Genomic DNA, 25640 nt, shown 5'->3' with positions numbered 1-25640 from the left:
TCTACCGTAATTAAATTCTGCAACTAATCTGTAATAACTCATAACATATGCTTACAAACCTGGGAAAGTGCAAGTGCCAAGTGTTCTTCCTGAGACATATTCACTCTGGAAACTTTTTCCTCCACTGCTGGTACAGTCAGATCAGTTCTAAAATGATAAGAAAATAGCAATGAAGTTGAGAGAAATGATTCTTAAGGAGTCCATTTAGAATGTGCTGACACAGAAAGAATGTGCAAAGCAACTTGCAGGGCAACGTATAAACCAATTTGCAAACTCAGGATGAAACAATAGCTTGCTGATTAAAGAAGCGATACGGGTAACGGGAAGACATGCTTAACGGTTGAACAATAACGGTGTTAATGCGCTGAGGCTGATAAGTGGGCCAAAGGGTTATCACATTTGTAATTTTGTAATGAGATTAAGGAAGAATGTCTGCACCTCACATGGGTGCAACTCACAAAGTAAACAAGTAGGGTATAAAAAACTGTGCAAAGTGTAATTCGGCACTCAATCTAGCAGGAGCTGGTTGGGTCCGACTCTGCAGACTCGAAAAATAAAGTTTACCGTTCTGCAAATTGCTGAGACTCAGTGTGTTTCTGACAACGGGATCTAATTAAGTTTACACATGAAGAGCAATTTTGAGGACAGTAATATACATGTTGTAATATTCATTACAGTCTGCAATCTTTCTCTATCGTCAGCTTGGTTTCCTTAAAGGGAAAACTTGCCTGACAAATCTGTTCTTTGAGTTTGAGTTTGAATTCTTTGAGGAAATACAGGCAGAATAGACAAAGGAGAGTCAGTGGATGTTGTTTACTTGGATTTTCAGAAGGCTTTGATAGAGTGCCACACATGAGGCTGCTTCACAAGATATGACCCTATGGTATTACAAGAAGGATACTAGCATCGATAGAAGATTGGCTGACCAGCAGTAAGAGTCAGAATAAAGTAGGCTGCCAGTGACTAGTGGTGTTTTGCAGGGGTTGGTATTGGGACAGCCTCTTTTCATGTTATACAGTACTGTGCAAAAGTCTTAGGCAACCTAGGTTTTTAAATATGTTTTCAGATCGTTGGTCTCCACAAAGCCCTGGTCTCATCATCATCAAGGCTGAGAGAGACAGGAGCAAGTGAGACAGCCAAAATCTGCAGAAGAACTTTGGCAAGTTCTGCAAGATGCTTGGAACAACATACCAACCAATTTTCTTATTAAACTGTAATACACTGTACCTAAGATAATTAATGCAGTTTTAAAGGCAAAGGGTGGTCACATCAAATATTGATATGATTAAGTTTTGTACTGTTTAGTGCTTTTTATACTAATCTTTTTGATTTCATTATTTTTGAAAGCACCTTTGCTTTACAGAATTTTTTTACAGGTACCTAAGACTTTTGCTCAATACTATATATCAGTGATTTGGATGACAGAATTGAGGGCTTTATGTTCAGGTTTGCGGATGATACAAAGATAGCTAAAGATAGGTAGTATTTAGGAAGCAGAAAGTCTGCAGAAGGATTTGGACAGATTAGTGTAGGGAAGTGTATGGTCATGTACTTTGGTAGAAGGATAAAAGAATTCAAAAGTCAGAGGTGCAAAGGGACTTGAGTGCATTCGTGCAGGATTCTCTGAAAATTAACTTGCAGGTTGAGTCGGTAGTAATGAAAGCAAGTGCAATGTTAGCATTCATTTTGAGAGGGCTAGAATACTTTATTTATTTTCTTTAGTGATACAACACGGAACACGCACCACCAGGAACTCTCGATTTAACCCCAGCCTAATCACAGGATAATTTACATTGACCAATTAACCTATTAATCAGTATGTCTTCAGCCTTTGGGAGGAAACTGGAGTACCCAGAGGAAACTCACACATTACACAGGGAAGACGTACAAACTCCTTACAGTGGAATTCTTGACTCTGATGCCTTAAGTAATAATGTTTTACTAACTGCAACACAATCATGGCAAATATAAAAGCAATGATATAAAACTGAGGCTTTATAAAGCATTGGTCAAACCACACTCGGATTATTGTGAGCAGTTTTGGCCCCATCATCTAGGAAAAGATATGCTGGCATTGGAGAGGGTCCAGAAGAAGTTCACAAGAATGATTCCAGGAATGAAAAGGTTAACATATGAAGAACATTTTGTGGCTTTGGGCCTGCAATCACTAGAGTTTAGAAGGATGGGGGTGGGTGGGGGGGAGATCTTATTGAAATGCATTGAACATTGAAAGGCCTAGAGAGCGTGGACATGGAGAAGATGTTTCCTATAGTCTAGGACCAAAGCACACAGCCTCAGAATAGAAGGATGTCCATTTAGAACAGAAATGAGAAATAATTCTTTTATCCAGAGGATTGTGGCATCTGTGGAATTCATTGCCACAGATAGTTCTGGAGGCCAAGTCATTGGATAAATTTAAAGTGGCGGTTGACAGGTTCTTGATTAGTCCGAGCATCAAAGGCTATGGGAAGAAGGCCAGAGAATTGGAAGAAGGTTGAGAGAATAAATCAGCCATGATGGAATGGAAGAGAAGAATCAATGGGCTGAATGGCCTACTTCTGTTCCTATGATTTCTGGTCACATAGTGTATATAACAGAATATAGTGTCAGCACTCTAGAACTAAGCAGACTACACTGGAAATGAATTTAATGTTTTTCTTATATCCTAACTACCCAATGCCTATCAAGATATATAGCAGTACGTCTTGGAAATCTTGCAACCACCTGAAAAAAGTTTTATTGTTTCCCCAGAAGTACTTATTTCTCCCAGGATAATTTGTACTTTTAGAAGTTGCATCACAAATACTATATTTAGCACTGCAAAGTGAAGCAATTCAGAGACTGAAGCAACAGGCATAAATGAAAGTGGCAGCTGTTAGTTAAGGTGGCAGACTAGTTGGGAGAGCTTGTAAAAGCAAACAATCTACTATCTGGCAGCTGCTTCTTAATCCTTTTTGTAAACTGACAGAAACCAATGATATTATCAGCAACATCAAAATGAACTCTAACCCCCTATAGTAAACAAAACACTGATTAATGCACTGTCTATGAATGTGAGAATGACCAGAAACCCTTTGACAGGGTATCACACACCAACACAATGGACATACTCTCTAAAATGGGTTTTGGGGAGGGAATCAGAAATTGAATCCAACTGCTTTACTCAGACACCTGTTCTGCAGTCCAAACCAATGGGTGTGAAACATAGCTTCCCCATCAAGTCTAGAGTCAGGCAGGGTTGCCCACTCTTCTGTCTTGTTTGTGTGCTGTATAGAACCCTATGTCTAAACCATGAGGAAGGATGACAGCATAAGAGAGGTGACGCTGCCAGGCAGTGAAGGGACCCAACTGAAAACCTCCCTGTCCATGGATGACATCACCGTCTAATGCTTGGATCTGAGACCAGTTCACAGAGTGATCAGCATCTGCATCCAGTATGAGTTGGCATCAGGAGCCAGAGCTAAAAGCACAAAAAGCGAGGCCATGCTCTTTGGCAATTGGCCTGACTGATCCAAAGTCCCCTTCACCATCAAGTCTGATTACCTGAAGGTGCTGGGGATCTGGTTTGGAGAGGCTGAGATGTGGAACACAAATTAACTGGAGCTGACTGGAAAAGTAAAACAGAAATTGGCAATATGGCGAAGGTGCTCCCTATCAATAATAGGGAAGAACCTGGTCATCAGGTGTGAGGTACTTGGTGCAGCCGTGGTCTATCCCTCACTTCAACTTGGGAATAACCTGAGCTGTTTTTTTTTTAAATCCAAGATGGAGCAGGTCAGACAGGTCACAAAGTACAAGTCCCTGGACAACATACCTAATATTATTCTCACCTTGATGACCACCTTCATGTGTGCTTGCATCATGCTGTGCGTGGAACCTAAATATGCAGGCACCAAGTACCACCATGTGCCGAGGTTCTAACTGTCCCCAGAGTTATGAAGGATGGTTCTGGCCCCATTACCAAGCAATGTTCCAGTCAACTGGACATTGCTGCACTACCTGTCTTTTGTGGAATGGTTCTTCTTGACAAACACCTTTGACCATATCCATCAGACTGTGGTCAGAACAGAATGTTCTGCAGAAACTGCAGGAGAGGGCACAGTGAGGTGACTGTCCAGACCATATGGCAGAACATCTCATCGCCAGGCCTCACTAAGAGGCACCAAGACCTTGCCTGGCTGGCAGTGAGAGGTGTCCCTCCCAGTCAGATTCCTTCATTCATGGTCAGGACATCGTTCACACAGCGCACTGCCTGCAGTAAGACTGTAGTTTTGCAAAGGGCTTGTGTTGCAATTCATCCTGAACAGCTGCTTGATAGAGGGCTCTCTGATCTACAAGCTACTCCCAGAGATATACACTTTGACAAACATCAAGTGCTGCTGATAGATCATCAATACTACGAAAGACACTCTTTGGTCAGCCCAAAACTTGTTCTGCCAGCACATTGATATGTCCATGGAAGAATGCTGCTGACTGGCATATTCCAGGCTGCAGGAGTATGTGTTGAGGGATGCACTGAGGCTTGGTACAGCCAGCACAAGGAATCAGTGAGGAAGGACCACACAGTTTAGTGTAGGGTTATTCTCCTATTGGAGAGGAAGGGGCAGGTTGGGGGAGGAAGCCCCTCAATTATTATTGTAGTAATAGACCACCTCAGAGTGCACGAGTGGCAGCAGTGCTATTGTCGTTTATGATGCAATGGAGCAGTATGGTGTTACAAATGTGCAGCAACTCTGAGGGTGCAAAGTCACCCCCTCCTTTTTGAGAATCGCAAGATCGCTATTATTTCAGGTCTGAGACCCAGGAAATGAGAAAGATACACAGCATGTCAGTAATGAGAGAGAGACAGGAACAGCAAAGGCAGTTGTTATAGACACTGCAGAATACACAAGGTTTGAAATATTCCTAACAAACGCGGAACGGAACCACTGATTACTGCTATTTTCTCTTGGAGAAGGAATTGTGTATTGAGTACTGTACTATTCATTGAAACCCCTCAGGGGACAACCAGAGTGGTCTGGTTGAGGGATTGCATCATCCCAACCTGAATGACATCTGAGACCCCGTGAGTGAGGATAAAAGACGGGTCTGGGGAACACCCCTTAGACACACCAGGAGAAACGCTAGAAATCCAGTGACAGTGTTTTATAGCGAAACCGGTGAGAGCTCGTGTGTGTCCTCCCTCGCCTGGGTGGTGGGCTCATCACGGAAGAACGGTTTAGCTAAAGGAGAGGTCACACTTGAACGGCCACAACAACGAGACACTGACAGATCGAAATCATAAAGGAAGGTTGGCAAACACTTAGCGGTAACTGTTCCCATTCTTCTATTTCTCTCGCTCTCCAACAATTGCAACACAGCGACAAACAAACGGCTGCAGCCTGTATGAACTGAAATGAACTTTAGATTTCCATCGGACAATTCATTATCCCCTAGACAACGATAGAGCTTATTTCTTATTGATTACTATTATACCCGCACTTTTAGGTTTAGTATTGACGATGTATATTATCTGTACATTTGCATTGATATTATTTTTGTGTATTTTTGCTAATAATACTGTCAAAAATAGTATCACCAGACTCCAACGGACGCCTCTATCTTTGCTGGTAAGTAACCCAGTTACAGGGGTCGTAACAATGGAAAGTATTGACTATGAATGTACAGAATGAAGAGGTATTGACTGACTTATTCTTGTAATTTTTTATTATGAATAAATATTAACTTCATTAAAAATTTGAAAATGAAAAGGAAAATTTTGAAAATGTATTCTTGTAAATAATTTTATTATGAAAACTTCATTTTGATTAACAAATGACAAAATTAGACAAGAAACAGAAAAAGTCATCAGGACAGATGCTCAAAGGCATCATCAGATAGTTGTAGTGAGTGTCTTTAAAAAAGGTGGGTAGGTTCAAGAAGAGAATTATGGAGTTTAGGGACAAAGCAGGTGAATTAAATTCAATGCACAAGAGATTAAAAACTGAGGTGTACAGAAATCTCTACAAAGCTTGAGGTTGAAAAAGACTGCAGGCATTGATGGGGTGGGTGTAGATATTATTAGGCATTCAGAATACAAATGATGATATAAAATCAGAACACAAGCCAATGTGGGTCATCAGTCAAACATAGTAGTGAGCAAGAGCTAAGTGCCAAGTTGCACAGCTATAAAAGCATGAAATAGGAGGGGAGCCAAGAGAGCAATGGAATGTCTGGAGATAACAAAGGAATGGAGGAAGGCTTCAAAAGCAGATAAGCTGAGCTGAGGTTGAGGCCATTAAGTTGGAATTCAGCAGTTTTAACAATGGAGTAGATACATCTCGGCTGTGTCAAAATACATGGAACAGACCGCAAACACAAGAGAGACTACAGATTTTAGAACCTGGAGCTAAAGACATAAAATGCTGGAACAATTCAACAGATCAAGCAGCATTCCTGGAGGGAAGTGAACAGTTGAAGTTTCAGGCTGAGACCTTTTTATCAGGGCTAGCTCAGCTTTGGATAATTTTCTGGGTCAAAAAGCTAAATCCATGGCCAAAGACACTTAAATCTTCTCCATAATGAATTTTAGGATATGTCTGCTCATTCAAGAAGTGGAGGGGCCAGTATGGCACTTAAGAGATACATGTCACCCGTACAAACGTAGAAATTCATGTTTTTCAAAGATTCAAAGTACAAACCCCATTTCCAGAAAAGTTGGGATATTTTCCAAAATGCAATAAAAACAAAAATCTGTGATATGTTAATTCACGTGAACCTTTATTTAACTGACAAAAGTACAAAGAAAAGATTTTCAATAGTTTTACTGACCAACTTAGTTGTATTTTGTAAATATACACAAATTTAGAATCTGATGGCTGCAACACACTCAACAAAAGTTGGGACAGAGGCATATTTACCATTGTGTTACATCACCTTTCCTTTTAATAACACTTTTTAATTGTTTTGGAACTGAGGATACTAATTGTAGTAGATTTGCAATTGGAAATTTTGTCCGTTCTTGCTTGATATAAGACTTAAGCTGCTCAACAGTCCGTGGTCTCCATTGTCTGATTCTCCTCTTCATGATGCGCCATACATTTTCAATAGGAGATAGATCTGGACTGGCAGCAGGCCAGTCAAGCACACACACTCTGTGTCTACAAAGCCATGCTGTTGTAGCCCGTGCAGAATGTGGTCTGGCATTGTCCTGCTGAAATAAGCATGGACATCCCGGGAAGGGACGTCGCCTTGATGGCAACATATATTTCTCTAAGATCCTAATATACGCCTCAGAGTCAATGGTACCTTCACATACATGCAACTCACCCATGACGTGGGTACTGATGCACCCCCATACCATCACAGATGCTGGCTTTTGCACCTTTCGCTGATAACAATCAGGATGGTCATTTTCATCTTTGGCACGGAGAACTCGACGCCCGTTTTTTCCAAAAACTAGCTGAAATATGGACTCATCTGACCACAGCACACAGTTCCACAGTCTTTCGGTCCATCTGAGATGAGCTCGGGCCCAGAGAACTGACCGGCGTTTCTGCATAGAGTTGATGTATGGCTTCCTCCTTGCGTAATACAGTTTCAAGTTGCATTTCTGGATTCAGCGACAGACTGTGTTAAGTGACAATGGTTTTCCAAAGTACTCCCAAGCCCAAGTGGCTATAATTGTCACAGTAGCATGACAGTTTCTTAGGCAGTGCCACCTGAGGGCTCGAAAATCTCGCGCATTCAACAGTGGTTTCCGACCTTGCCCTTTACACACTGAGATGTCTCTGAATTCTCCGAATCTTTTCACAATATTATGTACCATAGATGCTGAAAGACCTAAATTCTCTGCAATCTTGTGTTGGGAAATGTTCCTTTTGAACTGACTAACAATTTTCTCACGAATTTTGGCACAAAGGGGTGAGCCACGACCCATCCTTGCTTGCAAACACTGAGCTTTTGATGGACGCTACTTTTATACCCAGTCATGATACCTCACCTGCTACCAATTAGCCTGCTTAATGTGGAGTCTTCCAAACCGGGGTTACTTGAATATTCTGTGCACTTTTCAATCTTATTTTAACTCTGTCCCAACTTTTGTTGAGTGTGTTGCAGCCATTTAATTCTAAATTTGTGTGTATTTACAAAATACAATTAAGTTGGTCAGTAAAACTATTGAAAATCTTTTCTTTGTACTTTTGTCAGTTAAATAAGGGTTCACGCGAATTAACATATCACAGATTTTTGTTTTTATTGCATTTTGGAAAATACCCCAACTTTTCCGGAATTGGGGTTTGTACATTTATTATCAAAGAATGTATAAGTTATGTAACCTTGAGATTTGTTGGCTTTCAGGCAGGCACAAAGCAAGAGACCCAGCAGAACCCAATTAAAATAAAATAAAGGCCAACACGCAATGAGCAGAGAAAGGGGAAAAAAAACACAAATCATGCAAACAATAGAAGCGAGCATCAACATTCTGAACCAAAATGAGTCCTTAGATCCGAACCCCAGAGTTGGCCCAAGCCTCGGTATCACGAAGGGAAATGCCAGAGGTAATAATCTAGAATTGGGATGAGAAATCATTGCAGGTAGTTCTTGTTGAGTAGTAATAAAAGCAAGTAAGAGCAACCCAGCTATCTGCTAAATGGGGACAAAGGGGTTAGAAGGGGATGCAGCAGTATGTTGAGGCTATAAATAGGTTAAGAATTAGGAGGAAAAATTAACCAATTACAAAACCAAAATAAATTGTGAATTTACTATTTATTACTTTGCCATTGAGGTGGAACAAGAAGTAGCTTTTCTTACTCAGTTATTTGTGTTCAAGAATGGCTCACATTTAAGCTCTGTGAGATCTAAGGTGGCTAACAAGTGTTCTTGATAAGGAGACGGGACATGATGCACGCTTTTGCCATTTACAGTGCAGGTCATGAAATATTAACTTATTCTCTGGAAGGAGTGAAAGCACTGCCGATTAACTCATCCCTGAATAAACAGAACCAATTCCATAAAGACCACATCCTATTTCTGAGTTAACCCTTCAGGTGATGTACCCACTGTCGTTCTTTCAGTTGTGCATCATCTGTTCCACTGTTACATTCACTGTGGTGAAATTAATGTTAGAGGGTTATAATAACAGTGATTATCAGGTCTATAACTGTGGAATTGTTCTTGATGGAACAGGTCCTAAACTTCATATGAGATGTGTAAATTATATGTATGTGTGTTTTATTTTAACACGTGCAAACTGATCAAAGAAAAGATGGGCATGGATTTAAGAAGTAACATGTTCAAGGATCTTGTACAGAAAATGTGGATCAGATATATGTGACTATTTATCTAGAATAATACCTAAAGTCTCAGGGAATAACCATCCCCATCTAATTTTAAAATTTATATTATTTTTCCATATTATGTTCATTTATTTAGTAAAATAAAAACTATACTCTACCTTTGCTTTTTACATTCCAGATTGTGACTTATGGTTATTGGCTCTTTATCCTCTCTAGGTTTCAAGGCAACATCCTCTGTATCATGCTGTTCAGTTGTAATTTTGCATTCTTCGCCTGTAGTGTCTGTATTCTGATCCTTGTCAGATTGGAAATGTTTTTTTCTCAGTGTTCTTGCAATGTGCAATGACGTTCCATCTTCCTTTCCTTTAACCAGCAGGGAATAAAAGAATCAGAAATACATTTTCTGTCACTGACCTAAGTTGTAAAATTTATTGTTTTGAAGCAGCTGTACAAGGTAGTTGTGATAGGAGATTTTAACTTCCCTAATACTGACTGGCATCTCCTTAGCACAAAGGGTTTATATGTGGTGGAGTTTGTTATGTGTGTTCAGGAAGGTTTCCTGACACAATATGTACATAAGCCAACTCGAGGACTTGATCTGGTATTAGGAAATGAACCTGGTCAGGTGTCAGATCACTTGGTGGGAGAGCATTTTGGAGGTAATGACCACAACTCTATCTCCTTCACCATATTGCTGGTGAGGGATAGGAGCAGACAATTTGGGAAAACATCTATAGAAGTTTTCCAGGACTCCTGAGGAAGTAGAGGCACTGTTGTGCTTTCTTCACGCACAAGTATATTTATATCATTAGTTCAGGAGAGGTCCTCTGAGATAGTGACACTCAAGAAACTTATTAACCCTCTCCACCTCTGATCCGCCAATGATTACTGGCTCCTGGACTTCTGGTTTCCCTTTCCTGAAGTCTATAATCAATTCCTTGGTCTTACTGACATTGAGTGAGCTAAATTTTCAATCTCCCCGTTGATTCATCACCACCTTTGATACAGCCCATAACAAAAGTGTCATCAGAAAACTTGTATATGGTGTTGGAACTGTAATTAGCTACACAGTTATAGGTGTAAACTGAGTAGAGCAGGGCGTTACATAGACATCCCTGAGGTGCTCTGCTGATAGAGATTGTGGAGATGTTTTTGCCAATCCGAATTGACTGGATTCTACAAGTAAGAAAATCCAGGATCCAATTGCACAAAGGGGTATTGGGGCCCAGGTCTTGGATTAGTTACTTACTGATTAGTTTTGAGGGGATGATGGTGTTAAATGCTAAGCTGTAATCGATAAAGAACATTCTGACGTATGCAGCTTTGCTGTCCAGATGTTCCAGAGTTGTGTTAGAAGCCAATGAGGTAGCATCTGCTGTAGACACCAACCTCTCAAAACACTTCATCACTGTGGATGTAAGTGTCACTGGGTGACAGACACTTAGACAGGTTACCACCCACTTCTTGGGCACCAGTATGATTGAACCCTACTTGAAGCTGGTGGGTACCACACACTGCCAGAGCAAGAGGTTGAAGACATCCATGAATACACCAGCCAGTTGGTCAGCACAGGTCTTCAATACTCAGCCACATCCGTACTGACTGTAGTATCCTGATGAGAAAATCAAAAATCTAGTTGCAGAGGGAGCTACAGAGGCTCAGGCTTTAAAGGTTGTTGATCAGTACTGAGGGGATAATGATGTTGAATGCTGAGCTGTGATCAATAAACAGCAGCCTACATAGGTATTGCTGTTGTTCAGAGCCCAAAAGAAAACCTGTGAGATAGCATCAATGTAAACCTGTTGTGGCGTTAAGCAAATTACAGTGGGTCTAGGCCCTTGCTCAGGCAGGAGTTAATTATAGTCATAACCAACCAAATAAAGTACTACATCCTAGTGGATGTGAGTGCTACTGGGCAATAATTACTGAAGCAGCATACTCTGCTCTTCTAGGGCAGGTGGTAATCTCCACCTGCAGCAGTGAGATGTTGAAAATGTCTTGAATAATCCAGTTGGTTGGCACAGGTTTTCAGTGTCCTGCCAGGTACACAATCAAGGTCTGGTGCCTTGTAAGGGTTCTGACATTGGCCTCCAAGACACAAGTCACAGAGTCATGAAATACTGTGGGGATTCTCAATGGTGCAGTTGTATTTTCCCTTTCAAAGTTTTGAGCTTATTGTGAAGTAAAGTATCATTGCCATATACTACCATAAAGAAAAAGGCACTCTTAAGTGTTCACCATTCCTTATGATAGAATATGAAGAAACTCTCAGTTCTCTGAAAGGTGCTCTCAAAATGAGGAATTAAATGTAGTCACAAAATAAAACTAGAAAAGAATGTTGAAGTAAAAACAAAAGTGAAGCATTTATTAGAATAAAACATTGCAAACTTAAACATTATTCCAGAACTCATGATTAATGCAATATAAAAATGCTATCCTTTGTTTGCCCTGTGCAACACTTAATATCTATATATACTCATGCTTCATTAACTTCTGTATTTCTCAGAATATGTTACAGTTACAAAATATAAGCATTCCTTCAATCACAAAATCTGTCAGATTATTCAAGTACATCAAAAAGGTTCTCCTTGAATTTACTGTAATATGACAGTGGGTGGCACACACACAGCAGACTCCTTTCTGATGGTTAGAACATTCTTTAGCATCTATTTTTACTATTATTTCTATAGCAAATGTAGAAGAGCAGCTTTTACAGGGAAAGAGAATGAGGTCAAAAACAAAATCAGATTAAACAGCTGTACAAGTCAATAAGGTCAGAATTAAGAGCTTGATTAACTGTATAAAATAAGATTGAACAGATTTAAGCCAGTTTACTCATGTATAGTCATTTGCAGTTCAGTTAGAGAAGTGGATCTCAATGTAACATAAACTTGGATAACTGTAAGGTAGCATTATAAGCTCAGAACAATACATACAATATCTATATACACTTACTAGATACACCTGCTCATTAATGCAAATATCTAATCAGCCAATTATGGCTCATGGCTTCACTTAGCTTAGCAAAAAGTAATTTACTGCTATTAATTATTGGTAATTCATATATAATGCTATCTATAGGTATTTGCAGCCAATAAATGTTTAACAATTCATTCCTTAATTTGCGGTGTGTGATTAGCTGTTAATGCATTACTTGCTGTTTTGACTTCTTTTGACAATTTGATATCAATGAGTTAATTTGTTCATTGGCAGCTTATAGAATGTGGCACTGTACTGCTATCACAAAACAAAAGAAAATCATGACATACACCAGTGATATTAAACCTGATTCTGATTATTGTGAAATGGCAGACCAGTTTTAAATCAAATTGGGTGATAAAGGACAACTCATCAACCCATATTGTCATAGTTCACTCTTAACCATCTGGTTCCTGTCGCACATTTGTCAGATACTAAAACCCAGATTTCTAGTAAACAATATAATGCTTCTTGCAACCTCCCTTGGAAGATTTGGGATTGTCTTTTCTCACTGCAATTTTCAATGCTGCACCCTTACCACATAACTGTACCTTTAAAGTGGTAACATTATAATCTAGAGACATTAAAATAAAAGATGAAGGCTTAGATAAGATTTTTTTAGTATCTTAAATCCATCAAGGTAGACAAGTAATTATATTTAAGGAGGGGGTTAAAATGTTATAGCTTGAAGACAGCATCAATAAAATAAATAATGCAGTGAATGAAATAATGAATTCTAATATAAATCAGATGTTTTCCTCCAACTCCAGATTAAGTGTTAAATGACTGGACTGAAGTCATGATGGATATACATAAGGTAGCTATGAGATCTCATAATGTGCCAAAACAAGCGTTTGATTTTGAAAAGTTCTTATGAAGGCATTCTGGGCTTTGGCGCAAAGTTTAAAGCCTTAAATTTTGTATTTTTTGATTAACAATATGAAACAGGAGGGGAAGTTATCAGTATTGTAAGAGACACATAGCCATCTCCAGCACTCTTTGGTACAGGATCATTAAGGTTCTAACCACAACACAGTAAACAATTTATTGTTAACTCCCAAATACTGACTCACAAATTGTCATTCTAGTTCAGAAGGAATAATCAAAATATAGAAAATTTCTCATTGCTACAGGCGAAAGTTTCCACTTGCTTCAAAAAGACAATTATACCAGTGCCTAATAAGGATAATGTGAGCTGCCTTAATGACTATTGCCCAGTAGCACTCACATCTACAGTGATGAAGTGCTTTGAAAGGTTAGTCATGACTAGACTGAACTCCTGCCTCAGCAAGGAACTGGATCCATTGCATGCCTATCGCCACAATAGGTCAATGGCAGATGCAATCTCATTGACTCTTCACACAGCCTGAGACCACCTGGACAACATAAACACCTATGTCAGGATGCTGTTCATCGACTATAGGTCAGCATTTAATACTATCATTCCCATAATCCTGATTGATAAGTTATAGAACCTGGGCTTCTGTACCTCCCTCTGCAATTGGATCCTCAACTTCCTAACCAGAAGACCACAATCTATGTGGAATGATTATAACATCTCTTCCTCGCTGACAGTCAACACTGATGCACCACAGGGATGTGTGCTTAGCCCACTGCTCTACTCTCTCTATACCCATGACTGTGTGGCTGGGCATAGCTCAAATACCATCTATAAATTTGCTGCTGATACAACCATTGTTGGTAGAATCTCAAATGGGACGAGAGGGCATACAGGAGCCAGATATGTCAACTAGTGGAGTGGTGTTGCAGCAACAACCTTGCACTCAATGTTAGTAAGATTAAAGAGCTGGTTGTAGACTTCAGGAAGGGCAAGACGAAGGAACACATACCATTCCTCATAGAGGGATCAGAAGTGGAGAGTGAGCAGCTTCAAGTTCCTGGGTGTCAAGATCTCTGAGGACCTAACCTGGTCCCAACTTATTGATGCAGTTATAAAGAAGGCAAGACAGTGACTATACTTCATCAGGAGTTTGAAGAGATTTGGTATGTCAACAAATGCTCTCAAAAACTTCTATAGATGTACTGTAGAGAGCATTCTGACAGGCTGCATCACTGCCTGGTATGGAGGGGCTACTGCACAGGAGTGAAAGAAGCTGTAAGGGGTTTTTAATTTAGTCAGCTGCATCTTGAGTACCAGCCTACAAAGTACCCAGGACATCTTCAAGGAACAGTGTTCTTTACCTCAATGACTCTGAACGGTGTTTCAGAAAGGCAGCGTCCACTATTAAGGACCTCCAGCACCCAGGGCATGCCCTTTTCTCACTGTTACCATCAGGTAGGAGGTACAGAAGGCTGAAGGCACACATTCAGTGATTCAGGAACAGCTTCTTCCCCTCTGCCATCAATTCCTAAATGGACATTGAACCTGTGAACACTACCTCACTTTTTTAATATATTTTCTCTATTTTTGCACAATTTAAAATCTATTCAATATATGTAAACTGTAACTGATTTACTTATTTATTATTATTTTTTTTTCTTCTTCTATATTATGTATTGTATGGAACCGCTGCTGCTGCTAAGTTAAAAAATTTCATCACACATGCCGATTGAACCTGATTCTGATTCAGATATGATGATAGATAAGCCCATACTTACTTGCAGGAGCAGACTTCTTCCGCTTACTCATGCCCAGGTACGTATATTCTGCAAATCAACAATAGTTGAAATGAACACATTTCACAACTGAGCATAGTGTACAACAAAAAACAAACCTGATGACTGAAATAAAGACAGTTCCATTAATGAAGCTACCAGCTGCTGAAACAGTGCATAAGTGTAATAATTCCAATTGGAATTGTTGATTAGAACCAATAATAAATATTACCTATTTACTAAAGTTCAAAGTAAATTTATTATCGAAGTACATATATGCCACCATGTACAACCCTGAGATCCACTTTCTTGTGGACATTCACAGTAAATACAATAAAACAAATAGAATCAATGAAAGATCATACCCAACAAGACAGACAAATCAATACCAATGTGCAAAAGACAACACACTATATATAAAAAAGAAAAAAAACAATAGATATTGAGAATACAAGATGAAGAGTCTATTGGTTGTGGAAACAGTTCAGCAATAAGGTGACTGAAGGTATCCCATCTGGGTCAAGAGCATGATGGTTGAGAAGAATAATTGTTCCTGAACCTGATGGTGTGGGTCTTGAGGTTCCTGTACCTACTTCCTGATGGCAGCAGCTAGAAGTGACCATGGCCTAGATTTTGGGGGTCCCTGATGATGGATGCTGCTTTCCTGTGACAATGCTCCAAGTAGACATGCTCAATAGTGGGGAGGGCTTTACCCATGAAGTATTGGGCAGTATCCATTACTTTTTGTAGGCTTTTCTATTCAAGGGCATTGGTATTTCCATACTAGGCAGTGCTCCAACCTGTCAATATACTGTCCAATGCATATCTATCGGTTTATCAAAGTTTTATATTGCATTCCAAATCTTCGCAAACTTCTTTGTAATAGCAGTTATTTATAAGTGGGACCCAGGACAGATCCTCTGAAATAATAACACTGAGGAATTTCAATTTTCTGATGCTCTTGACCCTGATCCTCCAATAAGTACGAGCTCATGGATCTCCAGTTTCCTCCTCCTGTGGTTAATAATCAGTTCCTTAGTCTTGCTGACATTTGGTGAAGGTGGTTGTGTGGCACCACTCAGATCTCCTTCCTATATGCTGATTCGTCACCACCTTTGATTTCATTCAACAAATACATTCACTTACAAAAATAATAACAATGTGGGAAGTGATTGCTAACCAATGAATTCAACAATCATTGGCATTTAGGGAATTTTAAAGCTAGTTATAGGATCTTAAGAGATCTATTTATCTCCACAGAAACTTTTGAGTTTACTGTCCTGAATGCTAAAATAGTTATTCCATAGTAACATTAATTAAGAAAATGTTTTTCTTCCCCGTATGCGTAACATCCATGCTCGATAGCAATATGGTCACTAATTCAAAGCACATAAACGTCTTGTACACAAATGTATAACTTCGACATATAAAACAAATGAACACCAGCTTTAAACCAAACAAGTGATAAACAGCTGTGCTAAAGGAGCTTTTAAATTCAAATAATAATAGAGTAATTATTTCAGCAACTAAGCCATACTTTTCATTGATCAAAATGGTCAAGATGGTGCCAGTGAACGATTCCTTGGGTGAAATCTTCCAGATTGTCAATCATTTCAGTTTTTCTACGTCTTCTACTTATTCCTTTCATTTTTATATTGTTCTGGAAGTTGTTGGAGCCTGGGGCTTTGTCTGTAGTTTAATCAAATGAGCTCATGCTCTGCTGTCCCCAAGAAAACTCGAGAAGAGGTATGTGAGCACGAGATGCTCAGAGTTGAGGAACCATGACCTACTACATTTCTGGCTGATTAAAGTGTCGAGGAAGATTGAAACATTGAGACAAATGTGGAAGAGAGTGAGAGGTTCATGGAGTTGTCCAAGTTGGTCATGTCACTTCCCCTCGGAGGGGCCACTGGGTCCTGATATTCTCAGAGATGTTATCAAAATTCTGAGATTTATGGATTGGATTGTAGTTCATATTGGCCTCTTTCAGTTCTATGTCTTTCTTCTGTGTTTTCACCCTCTATTTTCTTGTTGCCAATTGGCAAGGTGGGGTTTGGGTGATATGTTAGTTTTTGAGTGAAGGAGGGTTGGAATTTGCAAGTTTTTGTTTTGTTTTCTTATCATGCAAGGGATTGATGTCTTTCTCTCAGCAACTTCTATGGCTTTCTGTATTTTATGGCTATCTGGAGAAAACAAATCTGAGTTGTATTCTGCATACATACTTTAATAATGAAATGAACCTTTGCAACTTTTATCACACTCCTTAAATTGTAGTTTGCATCCTCTACATAATTAACAGAGCGCTTTTTCAAATATACTGTTTACAACAATAGATCTCAAGTCAAGTAAGAAATCTTATAGCCACTTGTATTCATAAGTTTACTGTGAGTACATGTTATAGAATTGAAGGTGTGGAAGGTAAACTCCTACAGCAACCTTCATAATGGCTCAACATTGCATGCCAATGTTAGTGTCATTAACAATGCTCAGCAATGTTACAGAAGAAAGCAGAGCCTTTGTACATGTTTTAATCCAACGTGTTTGTAATACACAGTGTTACTTGTTATTCTCACTGACTTAAGACTACACACAATTTCAATGTGGTGGTTTTCTGTCATCTCCGCGGATGACAGGAGATGTGTAGGAGCTTTTAAAGTTGAAAAGCACTGCAGCAGGACCACCCTCTCGAACTCAGAAGTCCAGGTCCAGTAGTACAAACTGGGGTCTTCCTTTGTTGCAGTGGATGACTATGACATAATCTGTGCCTTTTCATACCCTTCACTTTCCACAGGTCATTGAACTGCCTTCCTTACCGTTTGATCTCACTGCAGATCTCACTGTAGATCTCATCTGCCCAGTCCACCGGAGCTGACTTCACATGTCCCTATCTCACTGGGGTATAGGTATCTTGTTTATCACAGTGCATTTCGATACTAAACAGAACAGCACCCATTTTAAGTGTGTTGCCTACACATTGAGAATTGTGTGGTCAAAGGTTAACATACCTTTTGCAACAGCCAGTCAATTAGGAAAATCCTAATTGTTTTACTTTGCATCTCAGAGCACCATTGACCAGATCAAGACTCCAAGTCATTCAAAACAAGTGATTTGCCACAGAATGAAGGTGTAATGACTGGTCAGAACATTGGGCATCACATTTGTTCTTTATGGTCACATATGTATGAAAGAAGCAGGATCTCTTTGCAGTTTGTTACATCTCCCAAGTCTAATAATGTGACATAGTCAAAGACAAGAGGAACCACATGGACATCTGCAACATTTGTAGATCTATGTGCTCTCTTCTCCCTGGAAAAAGAAAGGTGAAAAGCTACATTCTTCTAAAATAGAGTTTTGTATTTCATTATGCAATCAGAAATCTTAAATTGGAGTTCTCCTCAGTTTCAGCCTGAATACTCAATCCGAAAGCTATATCCATCTGAGCTTCAGAGCCATCAAGAAAGTACCCAAAGTTTTGCTGTGTTTGGAGTTGTCACTGGAATATTTGGCATATTTCAGTGTGAATGCCCTTACTATAACACTGATTAATACCTCATCCAGAATCAGTTTATTATCATTGACTTACTGTACATGACATGTTTTTTTTTGTTTTACAGCAACAGTTTAGTACAAGACATAAAATTACAAAATAAGTAAATTGTATAAAATAAAGGAACAATGAAGTAGGGTTCACGGCCTGCTCAGATATCTGATGACCTAGAGAGAAAGAAGCTATACCTAAAAGGTTGAGTGCAGGTGCTTAGGAGGCTGTACCTCCTCCCCGATGGTAGTACAGAGAAGAGGGCATGTTGCCAATGGTTTGGATCCTTAGTGACGGATGCTATTTTCATAAGGTACCACCCCTTAAAGATGTCATCAATAGTGTGGAGGGTCGTGTCCATGATCGAGTTGGCTGAGTCTATCATTTCTTGTTGAGCTCACTTGAGAACTGCACCCTTACGATTATAGTAGAGAATCTTTCTGCTGAGCCCTTCTCTTCCTCTCCATCTCCTCTCTTTTTATCCGCTTCATTTGTTGCATACTCTTATTTTCCTTTGGGTAATACCTACTCAAGCATCTTTTTCTATTCATTGCAAAAGTTTGAGAAACCCAAATTCCTTCAGTTCCTAGTATACCTGTCACTGTAAAATTCAATACAACTTAAGGAGATCTAGAAACATCAAATAATAACAACAGATAGTAGATCAGTTACTACCATTCAAACAGTTCATAATCCCTTTAAATGGCTCTGGTGGAGTGACCTTCCTGCTGCTTAACACATTGAGTCATGCAAGGTTAACATAAGGTGCTGGTTTAAGTTTCAAAATCCAAGTTGCCAATTCCGGCTCTAAACAGCAATCTGTCTATCCCGACTTCCAACTGGCATTAGCAACCATATGCTTATGCTTTTCCCAATTCAGATGGTGATAAGAAGGACATTTCTCAGTGAGTTATGTAAATATTTGGAATTATCAATCCACAGAGCGTGGTCGAAGCAGTCATTGAATATATTCAGGGGAGACACTGGCAAACATTAAAACCAATGGGAAAAGTATGGTGCTGAGGGCAAGATCAGATCTGCCATGATCTCACTGATTTGCAGACCAACTTAAGGATTTAAATGGTCTACTGCTGTTACTGTGCCTTATGGTGGTTAATAAATCTGTGCACATATCAGTTGCCACAATGGAACAAATTTACTAATGGCATTGTAGGAAACTGAAAGAATTTACCCCTATACATTTCATTCAGCCTTGACATTGGTAGTAGCCAATGTCAGGTCCTACTCTAAATATGAACATATTATGTAGCCTGATATTCAATACAGTACTGAGAGGGAGTACTGTTATTTAAGAAGTCCTGGCTAAGGTACGATGTTACACCAAGACCTTCTCCAGATAAAATGTTCCATGTCATTGGAAGTTGATGAGAATGAGGGATTTCAGAAGCAATCAAAGTTGCTTCTTGAGGAATCACACTGCAGATTTTCCTAGTTCAAGTCCTTTTTCTATTATAAGAAAGTTTTTAAACATGTCCTTTGATGTAGCAAACTCACTCTTTTCTGGCACAGCACTCACTTTTTTTCTGCCGAACTTCCATAGAGCACCATGGGATAATTCAATATTACAGACGTTATAAAATGTTGAATCATGCAATTCATTCTATTTTTCCAGAGGTTTGCACTTAATAATATCAAGTACAAAGCTGTTGGTCAGCTAGTACTGTACATACTTTTAACAGATGATCTCACACAAGGTTCCAATAATTTAGTGTTTTTATCTTTTGGTAACTACAGATCATTGAAAATTACTGCAAAGATAATGACTTAAACCAATTGAAGCAGCATATGCATGAAATTACTGACTATCAAGAATTGCCATTACACACCGTTCTGTGCATTGTGAAATATAACTCTATGAACTCCAGTCCGGTTTAAAAAATGATTGTTATTTTCAAATGAAATCTCTTACTCATCTCTGACTTGGTGTCCCACTAGGAGACACATCTTCAAAGCAGGGCCAAAGATATAACCTAATTTTAGACAGTAATCTAATTTCAGGAAATGCTGGAAATACTTAGCAGGTAAGGCAGTACGGGTGAGCTCTGTTACAGCTGTTCGAGTAATCGAAATTCACCCCTATAGAATTTCACAAAACACTACACAAAAAAATACTAAATAAAATGTGGTTTCACAAAATATGTGAAGAAAATAAACTTTTTTTCTCAACTTGTGTTTCTTGATGGTTTCACATTATAGAAAATCACAATATGGACCGTACCAGGGACACAACCCCACTCCTTCAGTAATGTTGGGGAGGGGGGCGAGGGTATGATTGCCTGTCTCTGATATTTACTAGTAGTGTCTAATGCAAGGTCAGTAACTTAAGTATTAACTCTGTTTCTCTCTCAACAAAAATGAAGCTTGATCTGCTGAGTAGTTCCAACGCTTTCTGTATTTATTTCAGACTTACAGCACCTGTAGCATTTTTAATCTTTAAAAAAATCTAATTGCAGGCATGAATTTACAAATCAAAATTTGACTCTCTCAATTTTGCAACATCACCTGAGTTCTCTCAATGAAAATGCAGTTTTCATTGTAAAATATCAGTTATGCTCCATATGCTGAAAAGAAATTTAAACAGGGAATAGATCTATAATTGATTACACCAAAATTGTACAGATGCAGCATCTTATGATAGTAGACATTGGTCTACTTCTATTTCAGTATTATATCCTGAAAATTACTAGACATTTGCTTTGTTTTAAAGCCTTTATCATAATAATATTTTATTTATTTTGATATTAAGGCCATCTCAGATTCTTAAAAACAGACTACAGTTAATTTCAGTCATACATTTTTACCAAAAAATTCACTCAACCACCTAAAACTACCCCATGCTAACATCTGCTGATGCAACTACCACATGTTCTGAATTACAATTATATTAACAATGCATTTACAATGCAAGCTCACTGTTAATGCCAAACAGTTGTAGATCTTGCACAGAATTCTAATTATGTCATGCAACATACACATATAATGAATTTTGAACATAGAATTCTACACTCATAACTGTGGGTAAGCACAGTTCAAAGCCATTTTTTAATCCACAGATGACACCATTATTGTTGGTAAAATCTCAGAAGGCAATGAGGAGACATACGGGAGTGAGATCAACTGATTGAATGGTTTCACAGCAAACTCACATTCAGTGTCAGCAAGACCAAGGAATTGATTGTGGACTTCAGGAATGCAAGTAGGAAAAAATGAACTAGTCCACACCGAAGAGTCAATGGTGGAAAGAGTGAGCAACTTTAAGCTTCTGAGTATTGACATCTCTGAAGATCTGTCTTGCACCCAAAACATTAAAGCAATCACAAAGAAGGCAAGCCAGTGGTTCTACTTCATTAGGAGTTTGAGGAGATTTGGTATAACTCCAAAGACTTACGAATTTTTACAGATTAATTGTGTAGATTTCTTGCATCCCAGCCTTGTACGAAGGGTTCCAAAGCACATGATTGCAAAAGGCTACAGAAGGTTGTAGACTCGGCTAGTTCTATCATAGTCATAACCCTCCCCACATTGAGGAAATCTTCAAAAGGCAATAACTCAAGAAAGTGGCAACCATCATTAAGGACACCCACCATCCAGGAAGGAGGTACCTGAAAACTCATACAGTACCCGATGTTTCAGGAACAGTTTCTTCCTCCCATGAATCAATGAACACTACCTCCTTATACCTTTTTAAATCGCATTATTTATTCTGTAATTTAACACTGTTGCATTGTATTGCTGCCATCAAACATCAAATTTCATCTAGTGATAGTGATAATAAATCTAGTAAAACTTAAAAAATATCACATGCGAAAGTGATGTTGGGCTAAAATTTCCTCAGAGCACCTTAAAAATGTGCTCCTCTACTTACTGAAGATGTTTTCTTTTATATTGATTGGGACTCTAATGAGAACTTTTCAATCTGTTAGTGTCTGCACAAATGATGCAAAATACAAATGGGCAACACAGCATCACACAACCAACAAAATGACAACACCCTGATGATTGAGAAGTTGGACCAGAGATAAATGATGAGCACCTCATGGGCTGCCTCCAATCTGGCTTTTGGTAACTGCTCAGTAACAGAGAGTCTATCCTGGGGCTGGAGGACTGTGAAGGAGGAATTCCGTTTAGTTGGCCTCTGATGTTCTGCCAAGTATTGTTGACATGCTATGTAGGTGGTGGAACGTGTGGCGACACTCGCAGGTTGCCCTCACCACATCCTTAGGCAGTGTTGGTGGTTAAGGCATTTCGATATACATGTGATAAGTGTATATCTGAAGTGTATATCTACATGTGAATCTGAATCCCCTCTATTACGTTTCTCTGTCTCCTCCTTATCTGCCTGGCTTACATAATCGTGTCTTCCTACCAGTTCCCCTCTCCACCTCCTTCCCTCTATTCCCTGGTCCACCCTCCTCTCCAATTTGCTGACATCACCGGACTTTTGTCATTTCTACTTATCACGTCTCAGCTTCTGACATTTCTCCCCCCCGCCATCTTACCTGGATCCATTTCCAGCTCTTGCTTTAACCCTTTACTCCATCTTTATAAGCCCAAAAGAGATAGGTGCAAAATTAGCCCATTGACTCTGTTGCAACATTCCATCATGGCCGATTTATTATCCTTCTCTACCCTATTTTCCTGGTTCTTCATGACTAATCAACAGCCTATTAACTTCTGCTTTGAATATAAATGACTTGACCTCCACTGTTGCCTGGATCTGGCAAAGAATTCCAGATTCACTCCTAGCTGGCTAAAGAAATACCTCATCATCTCTGTTCTAAATGGATGTCCATGTATTTTGAAGCTGTGCCCTCTGGTCCTAGACTCACCCACTATAGAAAATATCCTTTCTACATCTACTCTATCTAGGCCTTTTAATATTTGATAGATTTCATTAAGATCTCCTTCCCCACATTCTTCTAAACTCCAGCGACTAAAAGCCCAGAGCCATCAAATGCACCTCATATGTTAATCTTTCGTTCCTGAAATCATATTTGTGAACCTCCTCTTGTCTCTCTCCAATGGCAGCACATCTTTTAGCTAAGCGCCCAAAACTGATCACAATACTCCAAGTGTGGTCTGACCAATGCCTTCTAAAGCCTCAATATAACATCCTAGTGTCATGGTCCAGTCCATGAAGGCCACAGTCCGATTCACGGTCCTATCTGTGGATTCTGTATTCCAGTTATTCCTTTCTCCCCTTGTTCCATTGGGCTTCTCGATTGAGGCAGCTGATCCTCATTTCGGGCTTGCAACATAAATAGTTCAGGGGTCCAGCTATTCCTTTGCTAGACCCACCCCGTCAGAACCCACACCAAGAAGCTCGGCATCTGTAACCCACATCAAGAAGCTTGGCATCAGAAACTCATACCAAGAAGGGTCCCGTCCCCGTGTCCAAGAAGGGTCCAAGTCTAGTCCAGTTGGAGTCTGACCTTGAGTCCGAGCTCCTGGTCAAGCCAAGACAAGACCCAGGGACCAAGTCCCTGCCAAGACCCAAGTTCCAAGTCATGACCGGTTCCCTGACATGCTCAAGTCCCAAGTCCAAGTTTTCCGATTTGTTATTCTACGTCTGCCTCTGTGTTGTTATTTTGTCCTTGCTCCTTGGCTTCCCTAGTATTCTTAATAAACATAGTCCTGGTCATATTACTTTAGTGTCTGTGTCTGGCATTTGGGTCTGCTCCTTGTGACACCTAGTCCTCCAAAAAAAAAATTCGAAGTAACTGTATTATCAAAGTACATATGTCACCATATACAACCCTGAGATTCATTGTCTTGTGGGTATGCTCAATAAATCCACAGAATAATAACCATAACAGAATCAATGAAAGGCTGCACCAGCTTGGGTGTTCAACCCGTGTGCAAAAGACAACAAATTGCAAATACAAAAGAAATAATACAATAAGCAATACTTATTGAGAACATGAGATGGAGTAGTTGAAAGTGAGTCCATAGGTTGTGGGAACATTTCAATGATGGGACAAATGAAGTTGAGCGAAGTTATCCCCTTAGGTTCAGGAGTCTGATGGTTGAGGTTCCTGAACCTGGTGATGCAAGTCTTGAGGCTCCTGTAACTTGCTTCCTGATGGCAGGAGTGAGAAGAGAGCATGATCTAGGTGGTGGGAGTCCCTGTTCATGGATTCTACTTTCCCGCAACAGTGTTTCGTATAAATGTGCTCAAAAACAAATGCTAACATTGCATTTGCCTGCCTTACCATTCGATCATGTTAACCTTGGATTAGCATTGGGTTCCCAAATCCCTTTGCATCTCAGATTTCTGGATTTTCTTCCCTTTTAGAAAATAACCTATGCCTTTATACCTTTCACCAAAGTGTATGACCACTCCTCCCTACACTATATTCCATTTGTCTTTCTTTGCTCAACCTCCCAATCTGTCTAACTCCTTCTGCTGATCTTCTGCTTCCTCAACACTACCTGCCCCTCCAGGTACTTTATATTCTACTGGCTATCTCCCCTCTCTTAGTCTAAATCATGGGCTCCCAACCCTTTTTATGCCATGGTCCCCTAACATTAATAGTAAGGTCTGTGCAGCACAGGTTGTGAACGCCTGGACTAAATGAAACCCACAACTCGAAAGGATCAATTGTTCATTTGTTAAATTGGGTTATTATTGTCACACGTACCGAGGTACAGTGGCAAAATTTACCTTGTACACCGTTCATACTGTCATATGGTGGGCGTTGAGAGCAGATCCAAATGCAAGACACAGACACTGAAGTACTAGAGACAGGACCAGGTGTGTCAAGAAAGCAAGGGAAGTGGGAAAGAAATGATGCTGGACAAGACACAAACCCAGGATGAGACTAGGATACAGGGCCTGGGCTAGGACTAGACTAGGAAAGCAGGACCAGGACAAGGAACTAGGAACTTGGAACCTGGACAAGGACTCTGAGCCAGAGACTGGACCGGGACCCGTCTTGGACTCTGGATCTAGGCGAGGACAAGACGTGGCAAGGTAACAGGACTGGATGTTGGGGCAGGACGCGATGGATGAGGACATGAAGCTCAGACTCAGATTTGGAAGACCGGAACACAGAGCCTTGATCTTGGGAGACTGGAACGCGGAACACGGAGCCTTGGTCTTGGGAGACTGGAACACAGAGCCTTGGTCTTGGGAGACTGGAACACGGAGCCTTGGTCTTGGGAGACTGGAACACGGAGCCTTGGTCTTGGGAGACTGGGACGCAGAACAC

The 25640-nt window shown here is 39.8% G+C and overlaps 1 protein-coding gene across 1 annotated transcript in view; it reads right to left on the bottom strand.

Moving 5' to 3' along the window:
- Positions 1-25640, bottom strand: part of LOC132406380 (uncharacterized) — a 51598-nt gene that overhangs the window by 19858 nt on the left and 6100 nt on the right. Inside the window, exons 3-5 of the mRNA XM_059991980.1 lie at positions 14874-14921; positions 9434-9638; positions 60-147 (exon numbers count right to left, since the gene is read on the bottom strand). Of these exons, the coding sequence (XP_059847963.1) occupies positions 60-147; positions 9434-9638; positions 14874-14921 (341 nt within the window). The remainder of the gene's footprint in view (positions 1-59; positions 148-9433; positions 9639-14873; positions 14922-25640) is intronic.

The sequence above is a fragment of the Hypanus sabinus genome, chromosome 16 (genome assembly GCF_030144855.1).
Source record: "Hypanus sabinus isolate sHypSab1 chromosome 16, sHypSab1.hap1, whole genome shotgun sequence".
Classification (NCBI taxonomy): Eukaryota; Metazoa; Chordata; class Chondrichthyes; order Myliobatiformes; family Dasyatidae; genus Hypanus; species Hypanus sabinus.
Note: the sequence above shows the minus strand (reverse complement) of the source record. Positions and strands in the feature narration are given on the sequence as shown.